Below are 24,645 nucleotides of genomic sequence, written 5' to 3' on the forward strand. Positions count from 1 at the left end.
AACATAATCGCTCTAAATTCTGTTTATCATATTTTTAAACATACTGTCGAAATTAAAAAGTGAACGTTTACGAAGAAGAGCAAAATATCAATTGCTTAACAAGTTTCAAATGTTATTTTCAATTGTCTGGATAATACTGATGACAATATGAGATAGATTGTTCAATAGTGAATCAGCTCTGTCATCATCCATCACACCTTGGTTTTGTATTGTATTTTCGCCTTCCAGGAAAATGTTCAAATCTTCACTTTTCATTGCACTCTTTTCATATACATATTATATTTGTCATATTACATGTTTGGTTAATATTTATGTAGCATGTGAAAATGATAAGTGGACAGTACTTTCTATTTTTCTATTACTACAAATAAGAAAATTGAAAAATTGTTATCAGCATTCCTGTGCTAACAATTTTGTAATGAACTTTGCACCCAATTTTATTGTGGTTCGTTATAATCACCAATATTGCTAGTTTCTGAGAATCCAAGTGTTAAAAGTTTAAATATGGATTGTGATTTTCGCAACAACTTTCCATGCGTACACAAATTCTAATTGAAAATTGGAAATTTCACGTTTTTGGCACAAGGATATCTAATTCGGACTCAAATTCAGCGTAGCTGATAAATGGTGATAGTTACATTTGCTTGTATATTATACATATATAATCAAGAAATTATTTTTTTTGCTGAACCAAAATAACAATACAAAAAATTACTGTTGTTTGTTTCATGTAAATAGATCCCTTATAGAGTTACCACAAACAGATCACTAAATCCTAGTTTGCTTAAAAATTTGTAATAATAACAAAGTGATAAATAAAAATAATAAACTTCAAAGTATATAATGAGAGGTAGATCCTTTGACACTTTTTGTAGGAATAAAAAAAGTACTTCATACTATTCATTATTAATAAAAGTCAGTGTTACATTAGGTATTTTTACAATGATTTGCGTGATATAAATTGTGTTTTGTCAATAAAATGGAACAACAAACTGTGGTTGAAGATATTTATTTTCATAACAAAATCCAACGAAAACCGATTACAAAATTTTTACAACGATCTAGGTGAGACGGGATTTTCGCGTTCTACGTCAACAATGAATTTTAATATTTAAAAAATATCCAAATTCCAATAACAAACTAAAATGAAAAATATCAAAGTGAATGTTTAAAATCTGCACCAGTTACTTTACATATTATTTATTATTCGCTTCCGTGAAGATTTTGTAATATCAAATAACCCTTGTAAACCACAATATATCAATATTTAAACTTTATATTTTTTATGACATTTCTTATAAACAATAAGAATTTATGTTTTTGTCGAAAATGTCATAACAGCAAGATTTTCATTATAATATTGATTTCAACAACCACACCAATTCAATATTTGAATTTAGTAGTTATAATTGTAATAAAAAGGCTATATTCATTACAAACGGCTGGTGTGGTTTCAGTGCAAAATTGTCGTTACCAGTATTATGAGGCAGATGTGTTCAGTGTAAGCCAAGTTTAAGAAATAGGCATTTGCATCTAATCATTTAAGTAGGTGGATAGTTTGGTCGATACAAAACCAGCCCTAGGCCCTTGCTCTCAGTAGAATATCGCGGAACTAGAATTTTGCACGGGAGCACAAAATCTGTAATTAAGCAGACTGGAGTAATGTTTTGCTCTCAGATGAATCCAGGTTTTTTTTGTGGATGAATGTGGAGATGGCAAGGAGAACGAGATACCAATTGCAATATTGTTCAAAGAATAAGCTAAGTGTAGATTCGGTTATGGTTTGGACTGCTATAGACTGTGATTTGTTGTTGATGGAGATTCTATGAGAAAGGTACATAAAAACCAGTTTAGATATACGTGGTATATGTATTAAGGTTATTATAAAGGCTGAGGAGAAAATAATAGGCACTAGTAACAAATAACATAAATATAATTTTGTTATAACCACGTTTCTTATTTATATATAATCTTCCTCTTCAAATTTATAGTGTATGTAATACACTATTTTTCCAAAAATATTTCTTTTTTGAAATAGTTGTGGAAATAATTTTTTTCACCTTATGGTATTTTTTGTACTAAAATATACAGTTCAGATATTGAATGTTCTCAATGAATCACTGTCTATAACTTCTCTTATAACATTTTTTTTTGATTGCAGTAAAAACTAGTTTTTGAACCGACTAGCTTTAAATTGAATTAAGGCATAATTTTCACGCTATGCTTCTCTGTCGTCATTGTGTCAAATTTAATGAGGATTATCTTCACAGTGTCACTATGCTATAGGCAATTTTTCATCACATTTTAATTAACTGTCAAAACTCAGTTTATTTTATTAAATTCACATCGCATGATCAAGCATACGTCCAAACTAGTATTAGCATAGAAAATTATATATTACCTATTCCATTGATGTTTAGATTTAAAAATAATGACACCTACAAATAGCGAGAAAATACAGAGAGGGACTTGGAAACTATTAATATGAATATAAAATAAAGTTATTAACCATACATTTAATGGCAAACTATGGATAAGAGATAAACATTGATTTATAATCTGATTGTTTCCTGAGGTTTCTGATGTTTTTTCCAGAATTTACTATTATACGGGTCGGCGTTTCATGTCCTTTATGACTTATACTAATATCATATTTATTAAAATAATTTGATAATTGTTGGGAAAGTCCTTGTACATATGATGAGGAAAAATGTTTTCTTTAAATGCAGTTTTTACTTTTTGGATAGCTAAGCATCTTATTCAGGATCTGCTAATTGGATAGATCTATCGGCCAAACTTATTATCACTGATCTTGTTTGTGACATAGGATGACACGAATTGAAATTTAAATATCTTGAGGACCAAGTTGGTTTCGTATACCATTCTGTTCTTATGTTTTTGTTAATTTTATATAATGTGACGTCAAGATTTTATTATTTATTTCGAAGTTTTTTATGATAAGAATTGAATTTTTTATTTATGTTTTTAATTTGATTCTTTGATACGGCAGAATCAGTTATTTGTATATTTCATTTTCATATTTGAAATATGTTGTTGTAAGTGTAAGTTCTGTAGCTTTTATAAATTCGTTTTGAGGTATTTCTGTATATTCTTTAATTTTGTCCCATTTTTTCATTTATATATTTTTCACAATGAAATATTTATATATAAAGAACCACATCTAACGAAATAAATACATATTCAATAGGAATTTTGATACTTTTAATTTTTTCTTTGAAATCCCATGTGTTTTTGATATAGTATTTGTTTTGGTGTAAAATTTTTTCCAAATAATTAGATAATGGGATAAGAGGAGTTTTAATACCTGAAACAATCGGTCTAAGGGGAATGTCAGGCTTGTGCAGCTTTGGTAAACCATATATTTTAGGAGATAAAGCATTTCGAATTTTCAATTTTTTTGCATCTGATGGCGAAATAAAAAGTCGTTCTTCCCAAGATCGAATTAGATCATTATTTTGTTTTTGATAAGAATTAGTAGGGTCTAGTTTAATTTTTTTGCAAGTTGTCTCATCGTTTTGGAATCATTTTATTATTATAACAACAGTTTTATTAGATTTATCTGTCTTCAAAATTTTGAGATCTCTAAAGGTCATCAATACTATAAAAAAATAAAACTGCATTAACGCACCATGAAATATCAAAAAAACATAAACGCAAATGCTATAACGAGCGTTTTCTTATTGGGAACGTGGCATTGAAACGTCAAAGTGGACTTTGCTATATTTTCCGAACTTTCGAATACTTATGTGTTCTTGTTATCTGTGACTAAAATTATGGTCAAGTACATTATAAGAAAAATGTATAAACGTATAACAATAATAAAATTTCACTTTCAATAAATAATTGAGATTTGTGGTGGCTTAGGCTTTGAGTTGTGTGAATTTATAAATTCTTGAAAAAATTTTAAATTCATAGGATTCAATATATATATATATATATATATATATATATATATATATATATATATATATATATATATATAAATATATATATATATATATATATATATATAAATATATATATATATATATATATATATATATATATATATATATATATATATATATATATATATATATATATATTATTAAATCAGATAAAACCAAAATATTTCAAAACAAAATTAATACATTAATAATATACCAATGCATCCAATAGTGTCGTATACCCAGTTACCTTTCCAAATACCTTGCAGTTTATTAAAAATAACCAAAATTCTTTTGAATAAAAGATTCATTTATGCTCAAGCAGTTTTTGGATACAGTACATATTCCTGACAATTACAAAATCATATCTCTAGACGTTGTCTCAATGTACACAAATGATCTGATAACACACGTATTGAAAAATAGATGGGATATCAAACAACATACATCATTCAGTTATGATGAATTTTTAGAAGGTATTATGCTTATTGAAACTAATGACTATTTCCAATATAAGGTCATAGACCACACAACACATTACACTAAAAACCAAAACTAAAGACACTAAGAAATTTTATTTTAAAAAATCAAAATCTTAGCTCAAGACACGAACTACCAAAAAGTATTAATCAAAGAAATAATATACATAAAACAAGATAAATATTCTGTGAATGATAGACAAGATATAAAAAACCGCAGCCAAATTTACCATAAATTGAATAATTAGTTTATTATGGTAAAATATCGTCTTATTGAGATTTCGAGGTAAATTCATTAATTCTAATATGTACTATGTTTTCAATAATTTTCAAGATACCTACTAATATATTAATTATTCTTTTGAAAATGCTAAGGAAGGAGCGAAACGTAAAGTTATAAATATCTTACATAAAAATGTGATACTTGATGTGAAGTTTGATTATTTTATCCAAACAACCTACGAGTCCAAGAAATTAGATATATATATATATATATATATATATATATATATATATATATATATATATATATATATATAATAATTTCTTAAACAAGTGAAAATATTGAAGCCATTCAAAAAATACCTCCAGTTTCATATATATATATATATATATATATATATATATATATATATATATATTTTTTATAGTATTCATTTCATCACATATAACAGCGAAATAGTTGGCTAACATCTCGGAAATGTGAGTGTGAAATTCGTTATAAGTTGGTCAATAATGACGTTGACGTGAATCATAAACATTTCAAGTTATAATGTATAAAGTATACAAAGATGTTTTTTTACTTTTTAAATGTTCTATGGAAAATAACCTTATTTTTGCGAAATTTCATTTTCATTGTATGTGATAATACAGCACGAAAATTTTTGTGGCTAAATGGAAATTTTTCCACCTCTAAAAACAATATGAATAGTTCTCATATTATTTTATAAAGTGAATCTGTATTGTGAACCTTTCTATCCACTCCGCATCCCTAGGTCATCCTGTATAAATGAATTTATATAGTATGCTTGCTCCTATTGTCGATCACCTAGACCTCACCTCTGGAATCTTACCCAATGTAGAACAATATAACATCCGTTTTATCTTTTCAATATAAATTCCGATAGCGAGACGATTTGATACTGCTCTCTTAGCTGATAGCAACTTTTTGTTCTCAATTTTTATTTACAAAGAAGAAGCCATTGTTAATTTGAATAATTCATTCATGATCTATATATATAATTTATGTAATATTATGATGCATTTTGCTTGAACTAGTTGTCTTTTTAATGTGATGCACAACAAACTACGTTTCATTGCCTGACAGGAGGAAAATATGTAATTCTGATAATTCCTTTCCGTATCACAACATTAAGCTTTTAAAACAAACTAAATTTTTTACATGGTTTATTAATTCAATTAAGAATTTCTGATGGAAATTCATTGCATTCTGCATCCTTTTTAAATATTTTCTTTAATGTGTACATATACCCATGAAGCAAATAGGTGCAGAAAGTATTTTGATTAATATGCCTCTATGTTGATATAAGCATTTCTAATTATCGACAAGCATCTTTATACCTGTCAATAATGTCAATATTTATTCAAAAATAATATAAATATTCGAGAAACTTAAATCACTTACCTTCATATAATAATTTAATGTTTAGTTTCCAAATATTTTTGACCTAAAAATACTTCCAAAATTTATATTTACTCCATCTGTTGATAATATTAATAACTTCTAACAAATTTCGTTAAGCCATGTGTCTATGAATCAAAACTTCTGTTGGGAGTTTTAAAATCGCTTTTATATACTACTGACGAAATATGAAATATATTGATAATGGAGAGAATAATAGCACTTGTCAAACATTTCTTAATATGTGATAATATTGTCAATTGTATAAATAATACAGTCAACTTATTCCAACGTAATTTTATCGTTTCATATTTTTCAGTTATCAAAATAAAAGAGATGAAAATTGCTACAATGAATAGCTCTATCAATGTTTAATGTTGTATCTTCATGCATAAGTTAAAAATTCTGGAAACTGATAATTTTTATGCTAGAAAGAGTGTCTGGTAACATATTAAAACTAAATACAAATATTCGAGACCATCAAGTCCATAAAAATAACGCTGTTCAACTTCAATAGTTACTTTATGTAATATTAAGATGCAGATATCTTTTTATTACCTAAAATACATTATAAATTACTTAGACTTTATACATATAAGGAACAGTATATATTTATTGTCTCAAAATAGATAAAAATTTTTAGTAAAAATATACTCCACGTTATTAAAAAGAAACTTTTACTCACTGATATTTTATCTTCTATCCCTGATGCCATAGGTATTTAGATCAACAATACGTATGGACACGTCTTAACAAAAACGTTTAGAATAATTTCGATTGTTGATTGTCTATCACGTACAATATTTCCTATTTAAACATTTTTTGTTTTTGGTTTTAATAAAGGCGCCATTGTTTACTTATTTAAAGCGAAGTTAATTGAATTTACAACAATCCGCTGACCCAGTTTTAGACAAACGTATCATATTATTTCGCAATATATAAGTACGTTAAATGACAGGTTTCTTGTAGATACTAAGACAAATTTGTTTTTGTGGTAGTTGTCAATGCGAAGATAATTTTTATAAAATTGCATACTAAATAAAATTGGAATAAGATCAAGAAAGCGAAAATCAAAGTTTTCTATGAATGTTTCCTGCCCCGAAAGTCGCTAATGTAGAAATAAAAAGATATGAACCATTATACAAGTAACGTCATCTAGATTCTAGATATTATTTTTATCGACATATTTTTTAGGTAAAACATGTAACCCCTTTCATTAATATTCTCTGACTGAAATGAAACTCATTATTATGAATCAGGAATCCACTACTCTGTTAGCAATGATAGTCAACATCTTTATGAGTACATATAATTATTATTAAAATCGTAATAAAATTAGTAAAGTGTTCAATTTTATCAACCTCTATGACCTTCAAAAGACCTGTCCATCGGATATGATCAATATTATTAGTAAGTAAAAATCGAAAATATAGGCTCAACTCATGTCTGATTAGTGCCACTGCAATAGTCCATTCAAAATTCACTGAGTTGGCTTGAAAAATTACTTTATCATTCAATAAGATGTATTCACTTTAATACATATAAAAGGTGGATAGAAGAAAAAAAAAATCAAACAAAACAATGTTACTAAGAGCGATATTTACAATTACCATAATTACTACCTAAAGAATTCATTTCAGATAAGATCACCGATTTGATTCAATATATAATTCTTCACTTTCCTCTATCTAGGCGTCCTCTATATTTTCTTGCTAGTTAATTGTTTTACTTAAGTTAATTTGAAGTCATTACAACCTGCTATTTCGTTCCTTATTAGTGTTCATATTTTCTCAATGGGGTTAAGCTCCAGATAATATGACAGTAAACGCATTGTTACAATATTATGTCTCGCTAGAAGCGTACAAACAATGTAAATATGTTTTATTCGGTCATTACGTTTCAATTTCTGCATATAATTCAGCTCTCAAGACATTCGATACAATACAATAATACAAGAAAATACTCCGTTCCGTTAGCTGTTGCTTCATGGCTGCTCCTCTTCATGAATAATTTGGAATAGGATCAACTGTACATACACTGTAGTAGGAGGCATTATCTTTTACTAAAACGCATAAGGGAATTGGTTTTTTAACCCTTGTGTAAAATTTTTAAAGCTCAATTCCTTGTGATAATCGTCGATGTAATAGTTATTTACTCGCGTAATTTGCTTGTTGAATAATATCGCTCTTAACATCACGTGTTAACTTACAACGTTTTTTCTGGGCGTTTATAATATTTAATAGAATCGATGATGCGATTTGGAAAATATAAAGAACATCAACGAAAAAGTACCACTTGCTTATTTTGGAAATTTAAAAACATTAAAGATGTCGACTTTATGAACTACATCTTCAATGTTAATCTTCAATGTTAAATTAATCTGAAAAAACCGAGTGCAAAAATGTCGATATCAAGAAGTACACTATGCTTTTGGCTTGGCTAAAGAGACGGTCAGCAGGATACCATGCAAAAAAATCGAAGATTTTGACAATGGAGAATGTAGAAAGATTTACAAAAGAGGCTGAAGACGAAGTATTTCAATTTGCAAATGTACGACTTAATTTACGATACTATTCCTTATGTCGCAATGATAATAATGTTTGCGGGAACCTACTGGAAGGCTGAAATGACATTCTTACGAAAAGGAGACGTATTTGATGAAGGCACCTTTTTAAAAATTACAATTCCAGAAAGCAAAAGACACGTTATTCGTGAATTTGTGGTCACTGCTGGAAATATTGCTGGTATCAATCTTGTTGACCTCCTAAAAAATTATAGAAATACTAGTCCACCTGCTGTAAAGCACGACAGATTTTGTTTGCGATATTATAATGGAAAACGTGGCATACAACCTGTGGACATAAAAAGCATTCGAAAATTACAAAGATTGTTCGGTACCTGGGTCTACCTAATGTTAAAGGATACACAGGACATTGTTTCACCGTCTCTTATGGCAGTCTCAGGAGCAGCCATAAAGCAAACACGGAGGATGGAACTCCAACAGTGTAGCCGAAGGCTATGCTGAGAGTTCATTAGAAAATAAGAGGAGAATTTCAGAAAATAGTCTGGGCCAAGCCCCTGACATACATGTAGATATCACAGCTTCAAATGAAATTAATATTAGATAAGAAGTTCAAGAGAATATTCATTCAGAAAATGGGCTTACTTTAAATAACTGTGTCTCTAATAATGATGTTTTCATTGTTTATAAATCTTAAGATACGAGTACTATTGAACTAAAATAATGAGTTATAGTACATTTGGAAACAGTGTAGAGTAATAAATCAATCCCTCTCCTGGCCACCATAGCCGTAATCACATTTAAGAATTTTTATTTTATCATACCTTAGTAAATGAATCCAACATTTATTTTCTAAGAAATTTATTGTATTAAGTTCAAATTTTCAACTATGTTTAGTTATCGGCCAAAACAATTCGTTTGGGGTATTTTAAGAAAGGAATAATGTTGACAGGTAAATATTTCACACCCTTTATAGTATATACCTATACCAGACAGATTAATTTGAAAACGATTTGTAAAAGGTTTTCTGAGAAAAATGATAATTAGGTAAATTTTGCAAGAGATTAAAATATGAGGTATAATTAAATGATTATTAACAAGTTTCAGTTTAAGAAAAAGTCCTATAAAAGAAAATTCCCAATACACAACTGCATTTCTAGCGCAGTGTTTGTCACATAAACGTTTACAAAACTGTAGTGAGTATTCAGTATGTCGACCTTTGAAAACTATACTCCAATACATAAAGTGAAGACGCATGAACTCTCTTTTAACGAGAAAGCCATGGCTTTAAATGTATATGGTGCATTAAAATATCAGTACCCTTCAGTGAGTGTGGATAATCTAACAATTAGACAACATTATTGATCAAACTGTAGAACCTTTCATGATTAATTTAAACAATTCATCCATTAGTTCTTCGCAATAAAATTGCAAATATGTACACACTTTAAATATGTTACAGGAAAAATTTTTAGACTGTTGTATATAATATAGTAATGTGTAGCATATAAGTATGTATATAGTGTATATATTTTAGTAATGTGTAGTTTAGTATATTTTGTATTCTTATTTTTCATACTTACATGTATATACGCGTATTTGCAAATAATTAAATAAAAATAACGGTATATATTAAAAAGCAATAATAATATTTTATTAATTACGAAAAAACCATTGCAACGGCTATGATGGTGAAGATCTTCTTACTGTTGGGGAGATGCAGAAGTTGATGTGAAAGTATTAAAATAGAGAGAGAAGTAAAAATATCCTTCAATTTTGGAAAGTAAAGGATGGCCATTCGTATTATCCAGGTAACCGTCTACATTTAAGTACGATCAATCATGGGGAAAATATATAAAAGGTTTTGCATTTATAATGAGGATTTATTACTCTACGCACTTTCCAAATAGAGTATAATTGTTAGTTCAAATAATGAAATAATTGTCAGTTTTTACTATAATTAATAAATTCTTTTTTAAAATTTGAACAGTTACGTAAAGTTTTTACATAACTTCTTTTCTTAACTGATATAAAGGTTATGAAAAGTGTGACGTTTCCGGAATTAGATAAATATGTTTATAGTACATTAAGTACGAATCCTGATGTATATCCAGCATGTATTTCTTCACCTTTTTGAGTAGCTATATCTGGTTTTACTAATTACTCAAAATCATCAGCTACTTCTTTGGGGCTCGAAGATTCCTTTGTAGAATTTTTTGGTTACTCGGAGGTATTATTGATACTTTTCACAATAACTAGAGAATATTTTATAAGAAACTGAATTTAAGTGTCAGGGGGCATTACCTCTCTAAAGGTATACTTTTTGTTTGAGTCATTGTTTCTGAATATTTCCAAGTGAATGTAAAATAATTGAAAATTGTAATACAATGAACTATCGAAAGCTATTTAGCATAACAGTATAAAGACTTATTCTATTCGATGCATTGCATGAAATGATCGACATTATTTCTTTCTTCATATGGGATAAAAATCAGTATGGTGCCTGATGTACAATGGAACACGAGGCAAGTGACAAGAAAATCGATGACACGTGTTAGGATTACTAATAGTAACAACACAGGCCATGTCTTAGATAAATAAATTCTTAATAGAGTTGTCAATGCTGGATATTTTTAGTTGGTTATCCATAAATTCCGCTTTACAACTCAAATCAGCTTTTATGTCATTATGTAAACTGCGAAATATTCTGCGAAAAGAATACGTGGAAATTTCAAGCACTATTGTGAATAACGGGAAGCTTATTTCAGATACGGGGTGAAAATTCAATTGAATTATCTCTAGGTTCAAAGTCTGCTCCACTGATTTCAACAGATTTCAGGAAAAATCAATTGTGTTCTCTTTATGTATATAATATGAATAACTATTATATATGAAATCTTCAAATACTAACTCTACTGGATGACAACGAAATGAACATTGATGTTCAATTAAAAATTAGCAATATTCTCAGCATTACATTTTACCTGGTAGTGATTTCAGTTTGTTACGAACAAGTCCTCATCCTTTATATGATATAAAATGAAGAACTCACTCTACAAATGAAATATCTATCCTCTACAATGGTGACAAAAGATCCGTAATGCATTTTAGAACATAGCCAAACAAAAGCGGCTTAGAAAATGATCATAGATTCAAAGAAATAACTAAAAGTTGATTTTTTATGTAGAGCTAAATGCTATATATCATGAAACAATTGGTACATTAAGTTGTATCATCATACCTTAAACCTAAAATCAATAGACTAGATTTGAACTACTATAATAATACTGTGGAGCAATTATCGCGTCTTTTTACAATGTTTATCTCAATCTATTACCGTAAGTAATTACTAAATGTTAGTATGTAGCCAAAAATGCATCGAAGTGCCATCCTGTATGTAATTTAATATTTACCGTTAATTTAAAATATTCAACGTAATGTCATTGAAGATTGGAGAACAGTTGCAGTTGACGAACTTGATGTAAACAATATTAAAATCTTAAACGGGTTCTTGATATTCAACACCGTAGTTATGTTACTATAGACCTCTCAGTCTACTTGCTTTTGAAAATGTATGTGTAAACGATCTCTCTAATTGTTAAATGGAAAAATAGAAACAAGAATCGTCACCTTCAATAACAATAGAGAGCAGCATACTTTTTCTAATTTCATCCATTCTCCGTAATATAATATTTTATCAACCATAGAATAATTTTTTCGTATTGGAAGGTTTTGAAATTTCCATTTTCGAAGATTCAATTAACAAAAATCAAAAATAATAAAAACAACTGTTTTAGTACAAACACTATATAGTTGGAGAAATAAAGCACAAAAAGGGCAAAACCTAGGAATTTCTGAGCATTGAGACGAATCAAGATAGTCCTCTCCCCCCTTATTTTTTATTGTTATACTTAGTCAGATGAAATTTGGAGCGTCTAGTGGTAACGTCAGGTTCCTGGTAATATATCATCAAGTTTTTAAACTCTTCTCAACCTCGATAAAATGTGTGAGGGGAAATTGCCCTACATTTTTCAATAACTTGTGGATTTAAAACGTCAATACTGCCAGGATCTATAGCGTAAACTTCAGATTAAACCTTTTCCCACACAATTAAACCTAAAGGACCGGTTACCTAGCTGGCTATTCTGTTGGACCGCGTTGTCCAATCCATCCAGAAGGATATTCCTCATCTTGTCTTACTGCAAAGTAATCATGTGCAGAAGCACCATGTTATTGCAACGTTATTTCCAAATTACCAAATCCTTCTGAATTATCCTTAAAATTTTGAGGAATTAACGGTGCAATTGCGTTTACTAAAATCTCGAGAGATACTTCAGTTGTTAAGTAAGAGTTCGAAAAAGTGGCCTCACATTTAGAGTACAATTAACATTTCTGTTAAGAAAGAAAGTACTTTCATCAATAAAAACATTGTCTGGCTGTTGGAGAATTTTAGTGGATATATTTTCAAAGAATTACAGCCTTCGGCCGGGGTTGTCATCTGAAAGTTGCTGCACCATTTTTAATTTTTATGGTTGAAATTTGTTTTTGGTCAACATCCTGTGTACTGTCCTATTACTGACTTTGCAGATAGACGCTACTTGGGCTGTGGAAGAAGAATGGTTTACTACAATTTCTGCAACTATATCAATTTGTTTATACATACCATTATTTGGTGGACCTGATTATTATTAAAAATTCGTTCCATCGCACGAAAACTACTTCCACTTCCACCAATAATTAAGATAGCTGTTATTTTATCAGCTAAAGCACGTACCATTTTGTTTATGTAGATACTCGTTAAACACCAACTAAACTAAAAATTGAATATTATTTGAATATTTGAAGGTTGTTGAAAACGAATATCACAACGGCGATGACCTACGAGGTACCTGGTTCCTGAGGTGGCTGCTTTATACGCCGTCCCCTGCAGCCCCGTGGAAATTCGTTATGAAATTGGCCAAATATATACATTCTGGCGGTTTTCGAAGTCAATGAACACGAATATTACAACTGTGAGGATCTGCGAGGTGCTGATATCATTTAATTTTTATTTTGACACCATGGATTTTGTTAATTACTTCTGGAATTCCTTCAATACGAACGAAAGCCTTAATATAGTAAAGGAAAGAAATTGGATGAGCATGATGATTCATAATGAAAAAAGAAACTGTAATGTTCGTATTATAACCAAATAAAGAGTCACTTAAAATTTGAACTGTTAGGTGACTAATAATATCCCACTACTATAATCAATTATTAAAACAGTATTGGATCCATAGATCAGCTCTCCTGGCCCAGATTTTCTGCATCTGGCAATTTCTTGATATCCTTAGAAAACTTCTGGAATGTAAGCAACAGCTCTGTTTCAAAAATTATAAAAAAAAGTGTCTTATGCTATCTTCCCTTAGTGCTAAGTTCTCTATGATTTTTTTTGAAGGCAAAACTTCCAAGGGTCTTTAGAAGTATTGATTGTACTCATGTTGGCATCTTATAACCAGGTACCTATCGACACATCTCATTTTCTTGTTATTTTTAAACAAGTATGAAAACAGTATGAAAGTATTGGCAGATTTATGAAATTGTTTTAAGTGCTGCCTCCTTCTCAATTAACTTTTATTAAAATTGAGCCCTCATAGGTGAACTCTACGCAGAGAATTTTAGGTATGGGAAAGGATACTTTTCATTGAATGTCTACACTGTATCATCTACAAATCTCAAAAGTCTGGACATAGTTTAAAGTTGGCCTGGATCTGCTCATGATCATCAAATATTAGTCACTTCAAATCTGGAAAATAGATCAGAATAACGAATTTGGTAATTGCCTTTTAGTTGGAGATACTAGTTAAACCAATACAAGATACCTCTTAACACCTTTGATTAATAAACATAATGAATGAGGAATTTTATAAGTTAGTGTGCAGGATTTAAAATCCTGTGGAGACACAGTATAGGGTTTGGAAAAGATTTCCGTTCTTGCACTGAAAATAAGAAGTTGAAAACTGTTATGGCCATTATAATAATAATAGCTGCTATGCTCCTGCATTGGTAAAAAAAATGGAAGTTTCCCCGATGGATCCATATTTAAATCAAAATGAAATTGATTTCTTTTATAATCGGAGGTAGATCCACACACGGGAGCATTTTATCAATGCTAGGGCGCAAATCCTAGCAGGATTGTTTTAGAACAATGAATTAGAATTAATATTTATAGTAAAATATCTAATATTAGAATTATTAAAGATATTCTATATATAGTTTTATTCACATTTTTCAGATATATAGAATATATACAGAATGAAAACATTCCAATAATTATTAGACAGATCTTCAAATTTGGCTGCAGCCGATGATACCGGTCGTCTTTGAGCAGACCAATCTTTCTCTGAAAAATCAAATATATTTGTTTAAGGTGAGGAACATACTAATACAAAGCCATTTCATACATATATTTTCATGTACTGATGATTTTCTTTTTCATCTCTGGCAAAACAAGAAGCGTATGAATGGTCAGACTTCTTGATAATTGCTTTCAGATTTTCATCGGTGGTTAGGCTGACTGCGGCATTTAAAGTGTCTGTAGCATTCTGCAGTTGATATCAGGCCAATCTGTTTCTATTGTTAAATAGATTGTTGAGTTTTTCCTATTCTCAAGTTACTTCCATACTTGACATTTCACCTATTAAATAAAAATTGAAAAATATATCAGTTTAAAAAAAAGTGTTCATTTAATAATAAATATATGATTACTATAGAGTAGTATTGTTGATATTACAGTATAGTGTTAATTATTAATAAAATATTCAGAATTAGACTCTAACTTGAACATGATCAAAATCAAAAGGGTTCTTCAATCATGGAAATTGTTTGAACTAATTCTTTTTGTTTCCAAGCCTTTTGTTTGGATTTCCAAGCTGTTTCCTCAGTTCTTTCGCTACTTCGCTTCTTAGTATTTTCCATTTCCTTATAATAATATCGCTCACAAGAAACCAGTAAATTTTATCAAAGCTTACACAGACCGGAAACAAAATATATATTTCAGAAAACAATATTTACATTCAGATGCCAATCCTCAATTTGCTGCAAATGGGCTATCTTCCAGTTAACAGAGATATTTTAAATTATGAGAAAACTATCTAACAATTCAACAAAAGATAAAAGTTATGCTGTTGTCGATAAACCAAATTTTAAATAATAACACATAGTTAAGACTTATCTCACAGGTAAATTGTCATTGATAAACGGGCCTTCAGTCATTTAATCATATTCAGAAAAATATGTTATTGGTATCGTGGTACTCACGGAATTTCAAATAACAATATTTCATATAAACACAAACCATAGAAATAATCCTAATCTAAATAACTTTTCCTTGGAATGGAAACTAGAATAGATGCAATTTCTATTAAGATATAAACATGTAGTGAATATGTCTTTTAATGAATTTGTATAAAGAATTCCTCTTATTCATTGCAAACTACTTAATGAAAAAGTTGAGTAGTTAAGTAGAAAAAGTTATTTTAACATTTATGAAACAATAATTTTGATATACGCATGTGGTATACAAATATGAGAAAAAACTTCAATTAGGGGTGATAAATTCTCACATCGCTGAAGTGTTGTAGTGGTGACTTTAAATACTTGAAAATAAATCATATACTGTCTGGAAAAACGATAATCACGAAATATTGGATTATACCAAAAGTAACTATTAGATCACCTGAATTTAAGTAGTTGTAACGTATGATATACCTCAAAGTGATACCTCTAATTAGTAGTCTATCCTAGGAGGATATTACTTTATTTGACATTTATTAAATAAATTGCTAAATTGCCAGACTTCCACTGATTTATTTGTACAAAGTAAAAAGCCTAATTATTGAGGTCGAATTTGGTTAATAAACTAACAAAAATTGATTTATAAATATATATAAGTTAAATTTAAACAACAAACAAAAGGAAACTGATTAACCTAAATTAAATAATTCAAGTAAAATAATTTACTTAATAAAAGTGGCTCGTAGCCTAAATACATTTAGTTTTAAGCTGACTGCAGAACAAAAAGATAGTAAATAAACCAAGGTAATAAAAGAAGATTCGTTTCCAGATGTGTTAGTAATTTACGAAAGTATACGGATTGTAGGGATTAGGAAAGAAGTTTTATGAAAAATAACATTTGCAGAAAAGGATTATTTCGTAAGAAAATTTTGTTTTTGAATTTTTTCGATCATACATAAATGGGCACAATGAAGCCGTTTAAAGAAAAGTAACATAAAACCAGCTTAAAACGTCCAGCTCTGATTAGACCTATTTGTCTATATAAAAATTAAGTTCATCTCCTATTTCGCACAATCTCTCTATTTCGAGCCAGTTTTTATGGTTTTGAAGCTACTGTTTTCGCAATTAGAGCTGAACGTGCATTCCATTACAAAATACAATTTTTGTAATGGAATAGCCCTTGAAATAATTAGAATTTTTCAATTCGATGTTTTCAAGAATAAATATATTTTCAGTATATTTCTATAAATTTCATCTTAGCATCGAAGGCGCTTTTTCTTATGAATCATAGACAAATGACAAAATTTTACCAAACTGCATACAGACTTAAAGAGTTTAATTCGATGTATAATATTTGGAAAGTCAAATTATTCTAGTACATTAAATATACGTGTTCTAAACTAACAATTTTGAATCATTAAACTCGAATGCCGACCGGTATACTTGCTACACCCACAAAATTTGTTTCTGTCAGCTGTTCTAGGACAAGTAGAGATATCTCTGGTTTTCAATCTTCTTGGAGTAGGTTTTAAGGTTATATCTTTAACTATTGATCTTGATTGACATGGTAAACGTGTCCTAAAGATAAATGTCTTTAATTTCTTATTTCTTAGACCTTTTGATATATTAATGCATCTAAATGTTCTTGATTTTAGGTCTCTTCTGTTTTAAAATTAGTTTTTTTTGATAATTTTAAAAAGAAAGATAAATTTTAACGTTTCGAATTTTCTTCAAGTCTTTATCAAATTATGATATTGACACTGACAATTTGCGTATTTATATTAATCAATAGATCACCTACATCATAAACATCAAAATAAGGATAAAATCAACTTAGAACTTTGTTCTAATAAGAAAAATTAATTTTTCCTTGTTCCCTACATCTCAAATATATTGCAGTAATCAATTAAATTATTTGTAGTTTTATTAGAATTTACAAAATAGAGCTATAAATACAGTTTTATTTTTATGATCGTATTGATGACCCCTTAGTCTATTTTCTAAATACTGAGATGTTTGCCCTATGTAGACAGCGTCACAATTAGTAGGAAAAAAGTTTTATGTTTTGATGTTTCGTTTCTGTTTTGTCTTTAGATTGATTGTAGTATCTGTTTATCCTTATATACATCCGCTCTGTATTCATAAATTCCAATTAAATGTCGTCAAATCCCGAAGGTAACGCTTTTAATGATTTCTTACTTATTCCTCGTTTAATTCCATTATAAAACGCAAGACCAGGCAGTCTAGGTTTACGTAGCAAATTATTCTGCAACCTTCTGTGTTGTGTATTTTATTTCAATTAATGTCACACTCATAATTCTTTCTTAAATTTGTTTTACCAAGGTCTCATGGATATCCTATTTGATATTTGATTAACATTAGCCTTTCTTCACAGAATATTATTGATACCTGGTTTGTTTTAAATAATAGAAACATATCACAGACAGCGAACGGAAAATACAAATTTTTGTGGATTCGAATTAAACAGAGAAAACTTATAGAATCATATTAAACACTAGCTAATTACCACTTGTTTGGTTTCTTTTTAATCATATTATTCTATCAGATAGTTTCCGATTAATCTTCAGCCAATTCCTTTACTTCTCATTAATTCCTCTAATCACTCGCCTACACTGTAATTTATTTCACTGATTATTCTTTTGTTCATGATTTTTCTTACATTTGGATAGTTATGTATCATTTTCTTTATAAATATTTCCGTTTTAACTGGCCCATTATTTGCTAGTAGGTAGATATATTTTTTTTATCATATATTCGTAGACTGATGACGTTTAGCATATATAGTTTAACTTTATATTATTTTATTCAATAGAAATATTTCATATAAAAATTCTGCTATTGATATCTTTTTGTATGCATTGTTATATATTCCAATCCTTTTTGTTGTGTCATATACTATTTTATATTTAAACACTTTTCTCCGTGTGATCATTGTAAGCGTGAATAAGTTTAATCGGATAAACAATTGTATCTGTAATGAAACGTAATGGCGTTCAAAGCTTTTGCTTCTGTGTATAGGACGCCAGGCGTCGATCTAGCGTCGGCGCGTCACAAACCATGATAATATTCAGTTTCTTACACCAAATGTTGTGGCTAAGGTGTGGCATAGTGTTTATAATGAAATGCTATCAGAAATGAGTAAAAACTGCCCTAATTTGAGAAGTGAACTGCGTTTAAAGTTGGAAGGCTGTACGCCAGGAAATCATGATGACGATTTACAGACATTGCCTCAAACTTCTTCGTCATCTTCATCATCAGACGCCTCCCATTCGGTACATAACCACAACATTTATTTTTGGAATGGAAATGTTTACCTGTTATGTTTTGTTTGCAGGATACACGGACACACGTGGTGGTGGAGTTATACGACAATGAAAAAACCTATGTCGAGTCACTTAGGATACTTGTTACGGTAAGATTTCATAGTTTTATTATTTATTATATTATGAATTAACAGTGAATGTAATTTTTGGGATTATAAATACAATGTTATTGTAAATCTAATTAATATTAAACATTTTTCTACATCTTGTGCTAGACCATATGAAATAAAAAATGTTAATAAATAGGATACATTAAAAAAAAAGAATTTTTGGGAATAAAAATCTCAATTGTTCATGATAAAGTACATCCCACAAAGCTTCCAGCATTTTTATTGAAAATGCGGAAAGCAAATTAATTTAATATGGTGTGCTCATTTTAATAAAAATGAAAATATAAATAATCGTTCTTCTAATATTATCATAGCATTAAAAATAGTTTTGAACTGATGTAAGCAAGTGCACATATTTGTTTAATCTGGAAAATAATGGATGATAATTTAAAATATCTATGATTCTTCTGATAATATATCTTAGGCATAGAAATATGATTATGAATTATGAATATGATTATTCTCTTCCTAAACTCATTTTCATTTTATTTATGTTTTCATTGTCAATCTTCCACCTTCAATTTCTTCCATATATATTCCATATTTTTTTGTTTGGATTTTATTAGGTATTATTTCTAACAAAATTAATTAATCGATTTCATTCTATCTTTGATTGCATTTTAATCTTTGTTGATTTTCTAATAAAGTGTTAATTCGCGACTCATATCAGTTTCTCAAAAAGGTGTTTTATGATCAATTGGCGAAATTTATTATCGAAATTTATAATCGAAAATATTATTTCCAGCCAAGAATAAAATATAGGTATACATAAACATTGTGAAGTACAAGTAATGTCAATATCTGTACAGATTTTTCCACTGTCGTTTAACACCATGCTATTCTTTCTCTTGAAATCTGCTTGAGTTTTGGTTTAGAGCTGTTATCAACCCTGCATGTATGTACAAGTTTATTCTAAATATATGTGGCCTCGAAGACAAAAAGACAAATTTTGGTACGTTATCCTTTTTGAGTAGTTTTCCCACGCAATAACACTGAAAAAATAAAGCACAACAACTACACAATAAATCATTGAAAAATCTATCAAGTATTAGATATTGTTTCCAAACCAACCAATCAATCTGCTAAGGCATTAATAAAATATATTGTGTTTTATATATTTAGGTAGATAGAGGTAGCGAGATACGGGAACTTGTTCGAGTGAACCCGAACGACTAGTAGAGAGAGAAAAAACATTGGTATACTACTCCGTATCTCTTTCTACTCTATTCTTATTAGATCACCATAATGTCCCAATGTAAATGTAAAGTTTCGAGAAGTAGAAAAGGCGAAATAGGAAATTAGCTACTTTTGATTGTATTGGCGGGTTGACGGAGATTAAATACAGAATGAGTTTCTAAAAATAATTTTTCAAATTTTGATGTTACTATTGATAACTCTGACTTGTTACTTAATGGATCGAATAAAAAAATATAATAAATTTTTGCTATATAATATCAGCAATAACATGGTATAAAAATCATCTTGATTAAACTTCAATTTATGTCATCCTATCTCGTAAAAAAACAATGATTATTATACTTGCTAATAGATAGCCTGAATGTAGAAAAAGTGAGAAAAAAGAAGCATGACAACTATAACTAAAATGTAAAATACTTTTCGTTGACATATTTACAACAAATTTTTCAGAAGTTATCAAATAATTTTGGTGAATATGAGAGACATCTGAATATTTGGAAAAAATAATTTTGACAATCAGAAAACAGAACAACCAATTGTATTTTGATTTAATGTGGTAGGAGATCTATCAAATCAAATATCAGATTCGTTAATATCAGATAATAGTTCAAAACAGATCGAAATTTAGATTACGGTAGCTTTATTTTGAAAACAAACAAAATTTTATCTTTTGGAGGCTCAATTTTGATAGTTTTGCGTGAAAATTCTTATTACGATAACAATACAAAACAATAGACATTTTTATAGATAGATTTTTTTTTATTTTTAATTTCTCAAATGAGATTTTGAATAAGGAAGAGGAAACAATTTCATTTGAATCATTAATAGATACAAACCTCGAATATTCGTGAATACCAACATAATTTTATCAACTTGGCTGAGATCGTTCTATAAAAATGAGGAAGCAATTAATAATAGCCATTTTTTTTCGTAGTACTCATAATTCATCCACAATTTCTCGTGTAATTGGGTTGGTCTGATAATTCACATATTTTTCAGCACTCTGCTGATGTATGTTTCCAGAATATGTATCAATCTCATTAGCTTTGCAATTGAAAGGAAGACTAAATAAATAGAGAGATGCACTAAGATCTGATAATTTTGTATATGCACTGTTACCTAGAACTCTATTATCTATTATCTCCCTTTGCTATGATTTGAGACGGCTTTAGAGAGAAGATAAGTTCCGAAGAACAGTCACTATTGTCTAAGTCTGGAAGACTTGCATTCGAGTAATCGGTTCAGGTTTTCTATTTTCTTCAATTCTGCTTTTAAGTGAATCAGGAAACTAAACGGTTGTGGTGTGATGATAAAGGTCTTAGTCCTCTTTTTAACGAAATTATTCCGTTGATTTTTCTGTATAGCCCTTTGTGCTCGCAGCTAGATTAGAAGAACTATTACTTGGCTCATTTAAAGTTTCTGCACATTTCGTGACTAACTCTGACCAAACTTTAATTAGAACTCAACAAAAAAAGTGAAGATTGTTACATTTAGATATCCGATGTTAAGTTGTAATTGAATAACAATTCAAGAATATTTTCGCTATATATAAGAAAAGGAAATGATAAGTCCAAGATATATAGAGCTTTTATGTCGCTGGTGATAGATATAGGCTTCGAAAATAATCTTCTGATTCTTTGTTCCTTTCAAGTAGCTATAGGAGTTAGTTGAAAATCTATTTCAGTGCTCAATAGGTAATTGCAATATCTACAAAAAAAATCTAACCGAAATAATGCTTGTAGTATGCGTTGGGTAAACTTTATCAAAACAATTTAATACATTGTGAACCAGTCCCGGTAAACTTTACCACACCTTAATATTGTGGAATCAACCTGGTTAGTCCGCAATAGCACAGATCAGACATGCTCGGTTTAATAACATTATGATATAAAATTACAGATTATTATATTTGTTGCGATAAGATTTAATTCATAAGCATAAGAAACAAAAACAAGTAGTGAGAAATTTTTTATTCCATTATTAATACGTATGTGGTCTAAATGACCAGTATTACCAGTCCCGTTATTGGGAATAGGCAGGCAATAAGTAATCGGATAATTTATCTTTTCATATTATTATTATTTATCGAACATTATTTTTAAAAGCGTTTTCCTACCACTTAGGAGCTCGCCGCGAATTCTTCATTATTTCTCCATTGAATGATAACAAATGCCACGAAGTTATAATCCATTTTGAGATATGAGTAAAATATTGTTTGGTGTTATATCAAAAAAATACGGTGGATTATTTTGTACCAATTATGTTTTTTTGATAATTTTTTAAAAGATAGATACATATTGACCATTGGTCTAATTTTAAGTCTTTATTAAAATAATTTTGAAACAGAAGAGAACTAAAATTCAGAACATTTGGTGTCTCATTGCCAGTTGAAGGGGCTGGGATAAATCTCATCCGATTTGACGTTTCAAGTATTCATAGTCTTTTGGTTGAAGTAGATTCTCATAAACATTGTAAAACATTTTTATTGCTTCCGTAGACGTTTCCAATTGCAATATAAACCTCGAGATAGATATTATTTACTTGATGATACTTGATGTGAACCAAAACGAAGTTCTGTTACAAACTAAACGAGAGATGACGTGCAAACTCCGCGACAATATAGAGAATTGTAATGTTGAAATTGCGTCAAAAAGAATTTCAACAGCTCACAGCTACAATAATCAGTAAAAGTAAAGAACAGTTGATAAGACAATAGATTATTTACAGAGATAGAAAGTCTTCCAAAATCGCTAGTTACCATCTTCATAGAAGAGACTTTTGACAATTGAGAAGAAAAAAATCAAACAAACAACAACAACTATTTCATGTAAATGTAATATTATTTTTCTCTATTCCCTTAAAAAAGTTCGAAGTTTCTGTAAAACAAATATAGGCACAGAATAGAACTTTTTGACAATATACTGTTGATAATTAATGGGTAATATTCAGAATAGTGCAAATGAAAGGAATAAATTCGTTATTTCGTAAACCGGTGACTTTAAGGAAGAATCCTGGAACCCGTTGATTCTCATTTTTAAACAGGCTGAGTAATTGATGTTTGCATTTGTCTAAGATATTAATAACCTATAACTTCCGGAGTTATTTGTGCAATCTCAATACGTATCCTTTCTTTGAGTGCAATGATATTTTGTGGTCTATATTGGTACACGTGCAAGATGAGTCAAATCAGGTGACCTAAGCGACCATTCTATTGTTCAATCATTTCTGTTTGGAAACAACTGGTTCAATTCGGAGATCAAGAAGTTTTGAAAAAATTCTAAATCTCGACCTGTTAAGGTTTCTTCGAAAAAGTATGGTTATATTTTCCGTAGCCAAGTTTTACCAAAATAGATAACAGAATATCATTGAATTCAAAAAAAAGATATGTATTGAGGTTGCATGAATAACTGCTGAAGCTATAGAGAAGATTTCACCCCACGTCTTTCTCATTAAATGACAGCTGAAGGTTAACAGTTTGAGCACTTAATATGGATTTCGTTACATTTAATGGATGATTGCAATAATAAAATTTAATTAATTTTTTAGACAAATACAAACATCAATTACTCAAATATATCTATTGATATGGCTGAATAAATATTAAAAAGACTTTTCATATAATGTATTACATTACTCCCGTTTCTATGACGATGACGTCATCACGTTCACATAGATGACATCAAAAATAGGTTTCCTCACGAATAGCTTGTTTAAAATTAAAATCGATGAATTTTTTCTTAAAATTGCTGGTTTACAAAATAACGAATTTATTCCTTCGCACATACACACACACACGTCACATGTACCATACTGTATGATAAATATTGTTTTTAGTCCCAGCAAACAACTTTGCAAGAAACCTGGATCATAAAAACAAAAGCTTTAAAAACTTTAGTTTAACACAGTATGTGATATTTACATACGATTCAAAACAAACACTAAATACTCAGAAACTGAAAAAAATGCTGGGGTTTCCATATTGAGTTTGTGACAATCGCTCCCACTTCCATTTCGATACATAATCAATTAGAAATAATTTATTATGTTTTTGATCGACAAGCCTCTGGCGATTCCATAAAGCCTACATATGATAATGTAAACGACAAAAACAATTCAAAAAGACGAATAAT

General features: G+C 29.2%; 1 protein-coding gene across 1 annotated transcript in view; it reads left to right on the forward strand.

The window, feature by feature from the left end:
- Positions 1 to 24,645, forward strand: part of LOC130895272 (rho guanine nucleotide exchange factor 17) — a 60,254-nt gene that overhangs the window by 11,410 nt on the left and 24,199 nt on the right. Inside the window, exon 3 of the mRNA XM_057802498.1 lies at positions 19,220 to 19,297. Coding sequence (XP_057658481.1) covers positions 19,220 to 19,297 — 78 coding nt within the window. The remainder of the gene's footprint in view (positions 1 to 19,219; positions 19,298 to 24,645) is intronic.

This window comes from Diorhabda carinulata, chromosome 1, assembly GCF_026250575.1.
Source record: "Diorhabda carinulata isolate Delta chromosome 1, icDioCari1.1, whole genome shotgun sequence".
Classification (NCBI taxonomy): Eukaryota; Metazoa; Arthropoda; class Insecta; order Coleoptera; family Chrysomelidae; genus Diorhabda; species Diorhabda carinulata.